This window comes from Prionailurus viverrinus, chromosome D4, assembly GCF_022837055.1.
Source record: "Prionailurus viverrinus isolate Anna chromosome D4, UM_Priviv_1.0, whole genome shotgun sequence".
Classification (NCBI taxonomy): Eukaryota; Metazoa; Chordata; class Mammalia; order Carnivora; family Felidae; genus Prionailurus; species Prionailurus viverrinus.
Window position 1 is genome coordinate 3,517,422 of NC_062573.1, and position 13,948 is coordinate 3,531,369.

General features: G+C 41.7%; 2 protein-coding genes across 9 annotated transcripts in view; both read right to left on the reverse strand.

Annotated features, from left to right (window-relative positions):
* Positions 1–3,263, reverse strand: part of GAPVD1 (GTPase activating protein and VPS9 domains 1) — a 76,467-nt gene extending 73,204 nt beyond the window's left edge. For all 6 annotated transcript variants that reach the window (XR_007146249.1, XM_047829630.1, XM_047829626.1 and 3 more), the window contains exon 1: positions 3,109–3,263. The gene's annotated coding sequence lies outside the window, so the exon portion shown is untranslated. The remainder of the gene's footprint in view (positions 1–3,108) is intronic.
* Positions 3,264–6,987: 3,724 nt separating this feature from the next.
* On the reverse strand, positions 6,988–13,822 carry LOC125150864 (hypoxanthine-guanine phosphoribosyltransferase-like). 3 transcript variants are annotated; one of them, XM_047831293.1, is made up of 4 exons: positions 13,693–13,807; positions 13,251–13,441; positions 11,876–11,901; positions 6,988–8,369 (listed from the first exon to the last, which is right to left on the reverse strand). In XM_047831293.1, exon 4 carries the CDS (start codon positions 8,274–8,276, stop codon positions 7,620–7,622), a length of 657 nt encoding a protein of 218 aa, XP_047687249.1. In that variant the 5' UTR covers positions 8,277–8,369; positions 11,876–11,901; positions 13,251–13,441; positions 13,693–13,807; the 3' UTR covers positions 6,988–7,619. The 3 variants fall into 3 exon arrangements, with proteins under 3 accessions (XP_047687249.1, XP_047687251.1, XP_047687250.1); XM_047831295.1 differs by lacking the exon at positions 13,251–13,441 and having other exon boundaries at positions 13,693–13,822; XM_047831294.1 differs by lacking the exons at positions 11,876–11,901; positions 13,693–13,807 and having other exon boundaries at positions 13,251–13,679.
* Between the last annotated feature and the right edge of the window lie 126 nt (positions 13,823–13,948).

The window sequence follows — 13,948 nt, forward strand, 5'->3', positions numbered from 1 at the left end:
AGCGGACTCCCCACTGACAGCACAGAGCCCCATGTGGGCCTCAAATCCACCAACCATGAGATCATGACCTGAGCTGAAGTCAGACTCTTAAACAACTGAGCCACCCAGGCGCCCCTCAAGTCACACATATTCTAAAGAAATGTTACACAAGGTGCCTGGGTGGCTCAGTCGGTTAAGCATCCAACTTCGGCTCAGATCATGATCTCGCAGTTCGTAAGTTTGAGCCCCGCTTTGGACTCTGCTGACAGCTCAAAGCCTGGAGCTTGCTTCGAATTCTGTCTCTGTCTCTCTGCCCCTCCCCCACCCCTCTCTCTCAAAAATAAATAAATGTTAAAAAATTTTTTTTAGAAATGTTACAACTGATTTGTCAGTAAGGAGTTTGATGACAAAATGGAGCTGAACTGCAGAATTTAAAATAGAATTTCAAGGGGCACCTGGGTCGGCTCAGTGGCTCTGACTTCAGCTGCGGTCATGATCCCACACACTTTGTGAGTTCAACCTCGAGTCGGGCTCTGTGCTGACAGCTCAGAGGCTGCAACCTGCTTTGGATTCTGTTTCTCTCTCTCGGCCCCTCCCCCATTTGCACTCTGTCTCTCTCCCTCTCTCAAAAATAAACATTAAAAATTTTCAAAAAAAAAACTTTTAAATAAATAAATAAAATAGAATTTCAAGAAAATGACTTACCAATTCTCCAACTCTATCACCTGCACATTTACTTCCTATCATATATGAAAAGAATAATAGCAATAGGAAAATGTATTGGAAGACAGATCTTGTAGTTTTTACTTAAGGATAAAAGATTTGGAATATACCCCTCTTTCAAAAGCCACACTACCTACCTACACGATTTAAAGAAAACCAGCACGCATTAAAATTTCCTTTCACAGGCTTACACAAGAGCTTAGAAGGCTTCAACCACTTAGAACTAGGAGGTGCCTTACTAGAAAAAAATCGAAGGGCCAAAGTGTTCACTTCCCTTTTTCCTAAGTTTATTTTGCTGATTCCCCAGTACCCTGAATGAAATATCTGCAGTCTATTTTTCAAAATTATACCCTGACCCAGTCAAATCTTTTCTTTTACTTCCCTATTTACAAAATTCCCTCTTTCATCTAAACTATAATACTATCTGCCTTGTCTTTTTTTTTTCAAAGCATTTTTTTTAATGCTTATTTATTTTTGAGAGGGAGAGAGAGAGAGTGTGTGAGCAGGGGTGGGGCAGAGAGAGAGGGAGACACAGAATCTGAAGCAGGCTCCAGGCTCTGAGCTGTCAGCACAGGGCCCGACACGGGGCTAAAATCCACGAGATCAAGACCGGAGCCAAAGCCGGTCACTTAACTGACTGAGCCACCCTGGCATCCCTGCCTTGTCTTCTATCTTAGAAAAAAAAAAGGGGTGGGGTGGGTGCCTGGGTAGCTCAGTTAAGCGTCTGGCTTCGGCTCAGGTCATGATCTCATGGTTCATGGGTTTGAGCCCCACATCGGACTCTGTGCTGACAGCTCAGAGCCTGGACCCTGCTTCGGATTCTGGGTCTTCCTCTCTCTCTGCCCCTCCCCTGCTCATACTCTGTCTGTCTCTCAAAAATAAATAAATGTAAAAAAGAAAAAAATGTTTAAAAAAATAAAAGTAAAAAAATAAAAAAATAATAATTCAAATATCCTTCCAGGCAGACTTCTAGATCCCCAAACACTTATTTCTACTTCAGGAATTATTAGTCTTTATGTACCATGTATCTCTTTGTCTGCTGAAGGCTATGGACTCTCTCTCAGATTGCTTTTATTTTTATTTTATTTTAGTTAATTTATTTTTAAGGAATCTCTAGACCCAACATGGGGTTTGAACTCATGACCCCAAGATCCAGAGTCGCATGCTCTACTGACTGAGCCAGCCAGGTGCCCCTCAGATTGCTTTTAAATTAAATATTCAAAATTACAAAAGAAACCAATTATACTGAACTATTAGCAAACCAATTCAAAAATCGTAATTCGGTAATGTATGTGCAGGTTTAACATCACATTAAATAACAAGATCTAAGTGTGTCTAATAATGCCATAAATTCGAAGAAATAAGCATAAATGATATTTTAAGGTATCTGCAAAAACTACAAACATGATACAAAAATAGTGGTAATTTTTAGTGGTGACAAAGTCACAGGCAGTGCTAGTTCTACTATGGTTTAATGCCTACATTTATAATCGAAAGAACTAATAAATTAGTTATCGGATAATAACAACAGATGTGATTTTATCCCCATTCTACTTCAAAGATCCCCTATACTCTACCCACCAAATGGTGAAATCCCAGGTTAGAAATCCTTTCTAGTGCAAAGCGTGCGCAAACTGACTTCTGTCACAAATTTTAATATAAAAATAATGATTCTTCCTTTGACCTCTCATCTGAACGTTATCACCATGCCTGTTTTTCCGCAGACTTATACACAGAACCCAATTTCTATGGTTTGCCTAGCCAGCACTCATTTACATTTTGACAGTCAATAAAAGGTGAAGTTAAAGGAAAGGAGATGGAGGCAACCAACAGTCCCTCACTTCCAAGACATCCAACAGCAAGTGAAAAGATGCCGAGAAAGAAAGAGAAAGAGAGAGAGAGAGAGAGAGAGAGAGAGAGTGTGTGTGTGTGTGTGTGTGTGTGTGTGTGTTTCAGAGGTGGGCTACCCCCAGATCCGTGAGTCCAGCTTGTCAAGAGTCCCGGAAGCATGACATCTTCACCAGTGGCACCCAGAAGACATTCCACCTCTTTCTCGCCCCCTATACTCAGTTCTCTACCTTCCAGGTCGCTCGCCTGTGGCTCCCACCCGAAGCCGCCCCGCGGTTCTCCGGTCCCTTCCCATCCCATCCCCCACGCGTCCCTCCCTCCCATCTGCCCCAGGGCGCCCTGGCCCCTGCGCGCCGCCGAATCTCTCCCCTGGGCCTAACCGTGTGTCTCCCGACCCCCACGTCTCCCGACGCGGGAGGGAAAGGCCCGAGGCCTAGGGGTCAGCTGAACTGGGCGGTCCGGCCATTAGGCGCAGGCTGAGGCCCTAGGCCAGAGCAGCCCCGCCGCCAGGCAGCGAGCCGCGCACTCCGCGATGGTTAACCGGCGACGCGCACTCACCAAGAGGATCACACGGAGGAGGGCACCCAGGCCTCCGCCGAACCGCCACTCGGTCTCGGAACCGTCGCCCTCGCCGCGAACTGCCACCGCCGCTGCCGCCGCCTCCGCCGCCACTACTCGCTAGTTGGCTTCCCTGCGTCCTGCGGCGGCGCTGCCGCCACGCCATCGCGCGTGCGCGGCGCCGCGGGGGCCCCTGGGACTGGTGGTTCGTGCGCACGACCCGCCGAGCCCTTCCGCTTTAGCCAGCCCGGTCCGCCCCTGGCTTGAGTGGTCGTGGGCACCTGTGGTACCGAGAAGCGCCTTCCCGACAGTCGTTCCTCAGGAGATGCGGGCACTTGCTGGCGCATACGGTGCTGCTAGATGTGAAAAACCCTCAGGAAGAGATACGTGTAAAGTAAGACAATTTAGAGCATTTACATTTTCGTTAACAAGTGTCACTTGCCCAGGACACAGACACACACACACCACCTCTCCCTTTCTGTTAAAAGTGTCGCAAATTGCCTTCAGTGGTATCTGGATTTCCGGTTTTAAACCTGATTTCCCAGTCCTCATTGTATCGTTTTACTTTGTAAATTTGACCATGCAGTTTGAGTTGACTGACTTACCATTTTACAAAAACAATTCAGATACATTCAAAGGTGAAGTTAACCTAGCTGCAGTCATAGAAACTTTAGAATCGGAAGACACCCTAAAGGTCATTCCAACTCCCGGCCAGGCAGGAATTCGCTCTTGTACATGCCAGCCAGATGGTCTTCCAACTTCTATTTCAACAATTCGAATTTCAGGGACCTCAAAATCCTAGGACAGCCTGCTCCACTGTTGGACAGCTCTAAAAGTTAGAAAGTTCTGCCTTGTGTGAACTGAAACCGGCTTCCCTTTTACTTCCTTCCGCTTCTAGTGGTTATGATGCCTGGAACAATTTAGAATGTTTTCCACTTGACAGCCTTTCAAAAAATTGAAAACGATGATTATATCCTCCAACACTGAGAGTCTCCAGTCAAAAAAAAAAAAGTAATAATAGTTTTCCAACCATTTCAGATATGAATCAGCTCTGAGACTGCTTTCCACTTAGTCATTCTCTTTGATGTATTACCCTTAAAAATTGTCAAAATTTGCTTTGTATTTATTGCCTCATTTTATTACCACGATGGCATTCTATAGTTAGCTACTCAGCTATTATCACTGTCATATTGCCATTCAATGGATTCAAGAGTTCAGTTCAACCAAAGACGATATATCAACTTTGTTTTAAAGCATTGCCCAAAGCCTCAGGGGAATGAGAAAAAGAAAAAAAAAAAAAGCCACTAGATACAGTTTACATTCTAGGGTAGTTCTATGAGAATCCCTGAGAAAAGCTTCATCAAGTTGAGGGGCCATGACTGTAAGAAGATGATGACACTGGGGAGTTACTGGATGGCTGGATTTCAAGAAGGGAGATGGCATGTGAGGATTGCTAAGGAAGAACCCATCCTGAGCAAAATGAATGTGTAAATGAACACATTCACTGTTTGCTTTCACTTAACACTGAGTACTCTAGATGGGCTGGAGCACACACACCCACGCCATGGAGGAGAGGAAGAAAAGGACCCCAAAAGTTGCAAAAAGTTCTTGAGGGTCGTGAAAAGAGCACTGGGGTTGTCAATTGTTTTGAGCCCTACTCTGTCATCTCTAAATGAATAACTTGAATAGGTGTGGTTTTCAACTTTTTTCCCACCTAGCACACTCAAGGAACACAACCCCCACATTAGAACAATGGATCACTACAACAGTAATTTTGGTGGAATATGTAGAAGGTAGTGTTCTTAACACCTTTTACACATGGAGAAGTGAACTCAAGAGGTGAAAAGATGCTCTGGGTGCCTGAGTGGCTTAGTCAGTTAAGCATCAGACTTTGGCTCAGGTCATGATCTCACGAACCGTGAGATTCATGGAGCCCTGCATTGGGCTCTGCACTGACAGTGACAGCCTGCTCTTTGCCCCTCCTCCATCTCTGCCCCTCCCCTACTCTCTCTCTCTGTCTCTCTCTCGCACACACACACACTCTCTCTCTCAATAAATAAAAAAAAAAAAAATTTTTTTTTTTTTAAAAAGAGGTGCAAAGATGCTCAAAATCAATACATAGTACTCCCTGAGGGCAGAGAACCCGTTTGTTCCCCACTGTCCCTCTGGAACCTGGCATACTGCCTAGGATGTAATACATATTTGTTCTGTTTCTGTTTTCTTTTCAATGAATGGGATGAATAAACAGTGAGCCCTGGCTAAAGCTCATTGTTTTCCACTACACCATTCAGCCTTCCCTGATAGGATTATGTTCTACATACAGTTCTGTGCTCTGTAATTTGTTCTTTTCATTTAAAAATAAATCCTGAGGGGCGCCTGGGTGACTCAGTCAGCTGAGCATATGACTTCGACTCAGGTCATAATCTTGCGGTTCATGGGTTCAAGCCCTGTGGAGGGTTCTGTACTCACAGCTCAAAGCCTGGAGCCTACTTCAGATTCTGTGTCTCTCTCTCCCTTCGCCTCTCCCCTGCTCATGTTCTCTCTCTCTCTCAAAAATAAACATAAACTGGGGCGCCTGGGTGGCGCAGTCGGTTAAGCGTCCGACTTCAGCCAGGTCACGATCTCGCGGTCCGGGAGTTCAAGCCCCGCGTCGGGCTCTGGGCTGATGGCTCAGAGCCTGGAGCCTGTTTCTGAGATTCTGTGTCTCCCTCTCTCTCTGCCCCTCCCCCGTTCATGCTCTGTCTCTCTCTGTCCCAAAAATAAATAAACATTAAAAAAATAAATAAATAAACACAAGTACATACAAACATACATACATACATACAATAAAACTAAATCCTGGTATGCCTGGGTGGCGCAGTCAATTGAATGTTGACTCTTGATTTCAGCTCAGGTCATGATCCCAGGGTCCTGGGATCGAGCCCTGGTTGGGCTCTGCGCTAAGCGTGGAGCCTGCCTAATATATTCTCTCCCACCTCCCTCTCTTCTTCTCCCCCCACTGTCCCTCTCCCCTGCTCTCTAATTAAAATTTAAAAAATTAAAAAAAAATAAATCCCGAGCTTTATTCCATATCAATACATAAAAAGCCACCTCATTGTTTTGAACCTTTGCACAATATTTCCATAGAATCACTTACCATAGCTGATTAGCATCCCCTATTGATGGACATTTAGATTGACTGTATATTCTGAATAACGAAAAATTCACATGAATTAACTACATATTTTTTAACATAGTTAAAAAAAATTTTAAGGGAAAAAATTTCTAAAGCTCTGGAAATCTGTAAACAAACAAAAATCCAGAAAGACATGCATGGAAGCTGTTCTATACACAGGTGGCAGAAAGTATTCCTTTATAAAATGCTTTTTGCTCTTTGGAACATCCCAGTTGAAAGTAAAGGACAAGACTTTAGTCACGGTCTTACTTCGTGTTTTGGGCCCTTGATTGTCCTACAGTGGCCCCCACTGGCAGGCTCAGAAATAGTAGCAGTACTCAGAGGTGGATTTGCTATGAAGCATGATTTAGGGCCACTCACTTGCCTGGGGATCCTTCTAAGGCCCAAGCAACTCACAGTCAATATGGTTTTGTGACGTCTTCCAAAGAAATTTTAATTATTGGCTAAATTGAGGACAACAGAGAAAAGCCTAGAACTTAATAAGGAGGAAAATGACTCCTATTGAACCATCATAAATCATGTAACTCACACTTCAGCAAAGTGAAATTAGTATCAGGATGTCCACACTGATGGGAGCCATCGTGTTAATGCAACATAAAATTTGGTGTGTTATCTGTATTTGATTTAACCTATGACTAATTATAATGTATGAAATATCTTTAACATAATTATATCTTACACATCTTTTACTGACAACCTTTTTGTTCTCTTAAATTACTTTTATTTATTTACATTTTAAGGTTTTGGGGGGATTTATTGATGTTTTTAAAAGAAACCGTTGACAAAGATTCACCAGAAATAATGTGAACAAGAAGGAAAATACAGTTAATACTACTGAAACAGTAAAATAATTCAAGCCTACACGGTTTGTCTGACAAAACAGTACTTCTTAAATCCTGTCATTGAAACAAAAATGGACTGCTTTTCTAAACAAACAGTGGTATAATTAACAATATTCAATACTATTTTTTTCCTGAATATATAAAAATTAGAATACCAATTAAAAACGAATATATCTCCTCTTTAAATATTTCCTACAGATACAATTTCAATATTTTCATTCAACAGTGGTGTGGCTTAAGAGATTTTTCACTCACAAGTCAAATAACAATGCACCCAAAGGGAATCAATAATCTATATAGACTCCCAGTGCGAATAAAGACTTTAGGAAACAGCAAATGATATTTCTAACAAAAATACCAAACAGATAAAATTCTTAGAAGATATAGGCAATAAGGTCTACTAAGCAGCTGGCCACAGATGTAGAACATTTGATCATTTTCTAGTGATTTCAAGGGGACTCTAGATGTCTCCAAACTCAACTGGAACACTCATCTTAGGCTTTGTATTTTGCTTTTCCAGTTTCACTAATGACACAAACATGATTCAAATCCCTGAAATATTCATTATAGTCAAGGGCATAACCTACAACAAACTTGTCTGGAATTTCAAATCCAACAAAGTCTGGTCTGTATCCAACACTTCGAGGAGTCCTTTTCACCAGCAAGCTTGCAACCCTGACCATCTTTGGATTATACTGCTTGACCAAGGAAAGCAAGGTTTGCATTGTTTTGCCAGTGTCAATTATATCTTCAACAATCAAGACATTCTTTCCAGTTAAAGTTGAGAGATCATCTCCACCAATTACTTTTATATCCCCTGTTGACTGGTCATTACAGTAGCTTTTCAGTCTAATGAAATCTACAGTCATAGGAATGGATCTGTCACTATTTCTGTTCAGTGCTTTAATGTAATCCAGCAGGTCAGCAAAGAATTTATAGCCCCCCTTGAGCACACAGAGGGCTACGATGTGATGGTTTCCCATCTCCTTCATCACATCTCGTGCAAGCCGTTCCGTCCTGTCCATAATTAATCCATGAGGAATAAACACCTTTTCCAAATCCTGAGCATAATGATTAGGTATACAAAATAAATCTAGGTCATAACCTGATTCATCATCACTAATCACAATGCTGGGGCTCCGCGTTGCCATAATGGAGCTGGCTGGTGCGTGGACTGAGGGCAGTTCTCTTCTGTATTACTTTTAGTTTTTAAGTTCTTAAAGTTTTTCAAGCTTGGTAAGTTCCTGATAGATAAACAGGGATTTTTTTTAATAACAAGAAAATGTAGATTAAAAAAGTAACATACTTATGATTTACTCTTTGAAAAACATAAACAATTTTAATTTTTTTAATGTTTATTTTTGAGAGAGAGAGAGAGAGAGAGAGAGAAAGAGCATTAGCAGGGGAAGGGCAGAGAGAGAGGGAGACACAGAATCTGAAGCAGGCTCCAGGCTCTGGGCTGTCAACACAGAGCCCGTTGCAGGGCTCGAACTCACAAACCAGGAGATCATGACTTGAGCCAAAATCAGATTGGATTTGGCCACCCAGGCGCCCCAACAATTTTAATAGCTACATAATATTTCATCATACTGAAGTATCAATCTATGATTTTGAAATAAAAATTGTTTATTCCTGATAAATTTTAAATGCTAAACTCATGCAATTTTTTAAAAAATTCTAGAATACAGAAATTGAGATGTAAGACTTTGTAAAGCTTATTTAAAAATAATGGTATAGTAGGGGTGCCTAGGTGGCTCAGTCGGTTAAGCATCCAACTCTGGATTTCAGCTCAAGTCATGATCTCAGGATTTGTGCGATCAAGCCCCAAGTTGGGCTCCACACTGCCAGCTGAGCCTACTTGGGATTCTCCCTCTCACTCACTCCCTGCCCCTCCCCTTCTTGCATGTATGCTCTCTCTAAATAAATAAACTTAAAAAAATAAAGATATAGTATTATCATATTGTTGAATAACCTACTTTTCTTACTTAATATATAATAGGTTTGTTATGCCAACTTGACAAGCAAGTTCTAAAATTTTTATGGAAATACAAGTGCCAAGAATAGCGAAAAACACTCCTGAAGAAGAACAATGTGGAAGGACCTGTTCTACTGGATATCAGATTAAGACAGAAGCTAATATGATAAATGGTAAAATTCTAAAGACTATAACAATAAAGAAAAGTTAACTTTTTTATGGAAGAGGGAATTAGGATCAGCTGAGGTGAAAAAGTGAGGACTTCCGGGTGCTGACAACATTCTTTTTCTTGACTTGAATACCTAGGGATTCACTTTATGATTATTCATTAAACTGTACAATTGCATTTATGAACTTTTCTGTATTCACATAGTAATTTATTAAAAAAAAAAGGTTTAAAATATGTAAAACATCCAGCACATAGTAGATACTCAATTAAAGGTAGCTACTATTGACATTTAAAAAAAGAGAGAGGCAGTGGATTTGTGACAATCTCCAAGAAATACAGCTGACTGCATGGAAGCAGAACCACATGTGTAGCATGCTCCATCACTAGTTTTAAAACAGGGATATACATCCTGTATATGAATATGAATAAAACCACACTAGAAGACTACACAAGAAAGTGGTGACAGTGGTTACCTTTACCAGTGTAGAGGGACAAGGCTGGGGATGGGGTGGTAGGCAGACTTATTTTCATTGTATATTACATGTTGTACCCTCCTAATTTTATACTATGTACCTACATTTCTGATTTTATTTTTATTTAAGTATTTATTTAAGTACTCTCTACACCCAATGTGGGGCTCGAACTCACAAGCATGAGATCGAGAGTCTCCTGTTCCTCTGATGGAGCCAGCCAGGCACCCCTATTTTTCCTAATTTTTAAATGTAGAAATTTAGAATACATATCGAATATTACCACTCAGATTCTACAGAGGTAGCTCTTTATACTTAGTAGCTTATTTTACTTCAAAAGACAATTTAAAACAGAAGAATTAAAGCATTTTCTGTATAAAACCAAAAGGCTTTACAAGTAATCAAATACCTTTATCGTAACAACAGCCTTGTTGTTGAGGCAAAATTATATACATTTTACAGATTAGTACATTTTACAGATTAGTAAACAGAGCCTCAGAGAGATTAAATGACTTGCCCTAAATCATAGCTAGTTAAGTGACAGAACTGGAACTCTAGTTTTTATGCTTTCAAACTCCATGGGCTTTTCTATCATACTATCTGACACTTTATGCCCTCCTAAATGCCTTCCACTAAAACAAACAAACAAAAAAGTGAAGAGTAGAAGATGCACTGCTTGTAACTTTTCATTTTGTGTGGGGAAGGTTCCCTATTAATTATAAAATTCTTAAAAAAAAAAGTCAATACAAAGAAGGAGACTTAATTGCATAGCACACTGCACTTTCAAAAGCACAAAAAAATGCTACATGATTTATACCTAGTATTGTTCCTGGCTCAGGTGTTAGGGAGATACTTTTGTTTTACTCCTGAGTTGTTTAATGAAGGTTGAGAAATTATTCCCATTCCCTTTATAAAAAAGGCATCTGGGTGGCCAATGTAAGAAAGTAATTAGATATAGCACTTTTAAAAGCACTTCCAAAAATCTGTCAAATTCAACATAAACCACCAAACATTATTTCCCATTGAAAGAAACCTTGAAAATTGACACTCAGGAGATGCTTTTCTTGAAGGGCTTCTAAAATTTCTTCTCACAGGGGTACCTGGCTGGCTCAGTCAGAAGAGCATGTGACTCTTGATCTCAGAGTCATGAGTTCAGGCCCCACATTGGTAAAGACTACTTAAATAAATAAGCTTAAAAAATATTTTTAAAAAAACATAAACCCATCTTCTCATAGTATATTCATATGATTAATAGCCTCCCTATTATTCTACAACTTTCCAAACACTTTCACATACAGTATCTCATCTAATCCTAACAAGCCAATAAGACAGGACAGAAATCCCTGACATTCAATAGATAAAGAAACTGAGACTCTGGTAGGTCAGTTTTTTCCAAGGTTATGTGCTTTAACTCTTAGCTGAATATTCTCACCAACAACGGATGTGGAAAATTCTCAATTACCAGGGTCTAAACATTCAATTTGTCAGTTATATAAGCCTTTTCCTCTTCCTTCCTGTTCTGTGCCTTTAATTCCCTTTCAGATAGGAAGATTTAGGAACTAAATGACAATGACTAGCTCTGCGAATCAATCCTAATCAATCCTAGCTCTGCTTAGATTTCTGAGATCAGATGGGAAATAGAAATCTATTTTCTTATCCATAGGAGCACAAGTGAAGCGAGCTGGTTTAAACTACTGGATAAAAACCTACATCTGTCTATCACTCATTACCAAAATATTTGCAAACTATGTAACTCCCCTATATCCTAAGCAAGATACAAATCTTGGGGTGCCTGGGTGGCTCGGTCAGTTAAGCACCCAACTCTTGATTTTAGCCCAGGTCGTGATCTCACAGTTTGTAGGATCAAGCCCCAGGTGGGGCTCTGTGCTGACAGCATGGAGCCTGTTTGGGATTCTCTCTCTGCCTCTCTGTCCTGCCCCTGCTCATGCACACATTCACTCTCTCTCTCTCTCTCTCAAAATAAATAAACCAACAGTAAGAAAAAGATACAAATCTTATAAACCCAAAGCTCAGGATGACAATCTAGACTACAGAAATTAAAAATCAAATTGCCAAAGCTCAAATCCCGGATCCCTATCTTCTCAGCTGTGTGAACTCCTGGGCAAGTTTCTTTACCTCTTGGGTCTTCAGATTCCTTAGCTCTAAAATAAGGATAAAAAAAAAAAATGCTTTCGTAAAAAGTAAAAGAGGTAATGCACATAAAGTGTTTAACACAGTGTCTGGTACTTAAATATATATAATTTGGCACCGATACTATTATTGGCATTAACATTCAGGAAACTAGATTTACCTATGTGCTTTTCTATTCAATCCATAAATGATCAGTTTGGATATACTACACTACAACCACCAATATACTCGTCCCCTTTGGAAGGTAGTTAGCTATCACTTCTCTAAATCTTAGAAAAGACAGAGTTGCAGAAGATTAGTCCATCAATCAAGGACAAGGCTGAAATTAGGAGCTTTGTTTTAAATGGATGTTATACATACAAAATTTGCTTGAAATGGTACGAAGCTGTAATGTGGCTGAATAGTGACTTCTATCCTGATAATGAACTGATGCAACCTACAGAGGGTCAGTGTCACAGCAGTATTACAAGCCCTGTTGTAAGATGGGTGATGCAATTTCTATAGTCAATTCTGAGTCACCAGCATAACCTTTCAGAAGCACTGAAGGAGAAAGGAAAATTCTTGAGTACTGACTCCTAGGCATCTTAGGAAACTGTATGTAAGAGGTCTCAATGCTATGTGAACATGGTATTGTGCATACCCATGAATCTCAAAAATACATCTAGTGGGAAAAATACTGGAGCCATCAGTTCCTGACTGTGACAATCTCCCATGCATTTTCTGTAAGCACCTCAAAATATCTTGTATCAGGCCTTTGGGTCTGTCGATAGCAGGTCCTCCAAAAAGATTTGTTGAATGAATTAAGTACTTAAAAAAATTGTTAGGAGCATTGGCTACAGCGCCAAGCTGACTTGGATATCAATTCTAACTCCATCACTCACCAGCTATACAACTTTAAGCTAATAATTTAATATTTCAGTCTCAATTTTCTCATTTGGAAGATGGGAAATGCCAAGTATTAAACTGAAAGACACAGGAAACAGAACAATGCTTGGCACATAGTGAGCCTAAAGTAAACAGTAGCCTCTATTATATTTTGCTACAGGATGGCTATACAAGAGTAAAGCAATATCAAGACATCTCTATCAGATGGATTTAAGCACAATCTGACCTCCTCTAGGAAGAGTGAAGTTAGAAAGGCACCAAGAATAAAGGCTCAGGAAGGCCTTGCAAACGATAACCCAAGCCACAAAGGGAAAAGATGGGCAGAGGAGGGGAAAGCAAGGGGTGCCAAGCTAGAAAAATGATACATCGCAGGGTGTGAGCGATGGCATTAGTAAGCTCTTCAGGACAGGGTTGCCACACTGGGGTGGGGACTCAGGACGAGGAGGCAGTTACTTTGGCCAGGCCTGTGACTTACCGTGGGGCAGGGCAATGTGGAGAAAACCTGGTATAGACAAAACTAGCTGGCTAGGGAGAGCAGGGCCGACAGAACTGGCTAAGAGCCACGATCCGCAGCTGGGCGGTGCTCCGGCCAGGCCTCCGCTCGAGGGCTGCGGGCCGGAGAGCAACAAAAGGCCCTGAGGCTCGGACACTCCAGAACCGTAGTAGCTATAAAGGACAGAAAAGTTTTTTTCTGAGGTAATCACAGCATCTACGCTGAGACCTGCCTGCCTGGGACGGGATGGAGGCTGGAAGAAGGAACAGACGCTTCCCGCTTCGAAATGAGGGACGAAGGATGGACAAGAGAGCAGCGGAAAAGGAGAAGCAAGGACTCAAATCCCACCGCCTCGGGGGAATCACGCACTCCAGACTGGACAGGCCCCCGGGGCCCAGCCTGAAGGCGGGACTTCTGCAATTACCGGCGGAAACGGCCTCCGGGTGAGAGGTCGCATGAGGGACAGGCAGCTGCTGCACCAATGGGGCCTATGCTTGGGGAGGATGTTGCCTTCCGTTGGTGACTGTTGGGCGCGACCAGCAGCCAATGAGCCAGCCGGGGGGGCGTAGCGGTGACGTTAGCTGCGGAGGAGGCCTCTTCGAATCGGCTGCGGCCAGCTTGGTGGCCTGGACCAATCAGCGGCCTCCAACGAGCAGGGCCTTCGCCAATCGGTGGCCTCC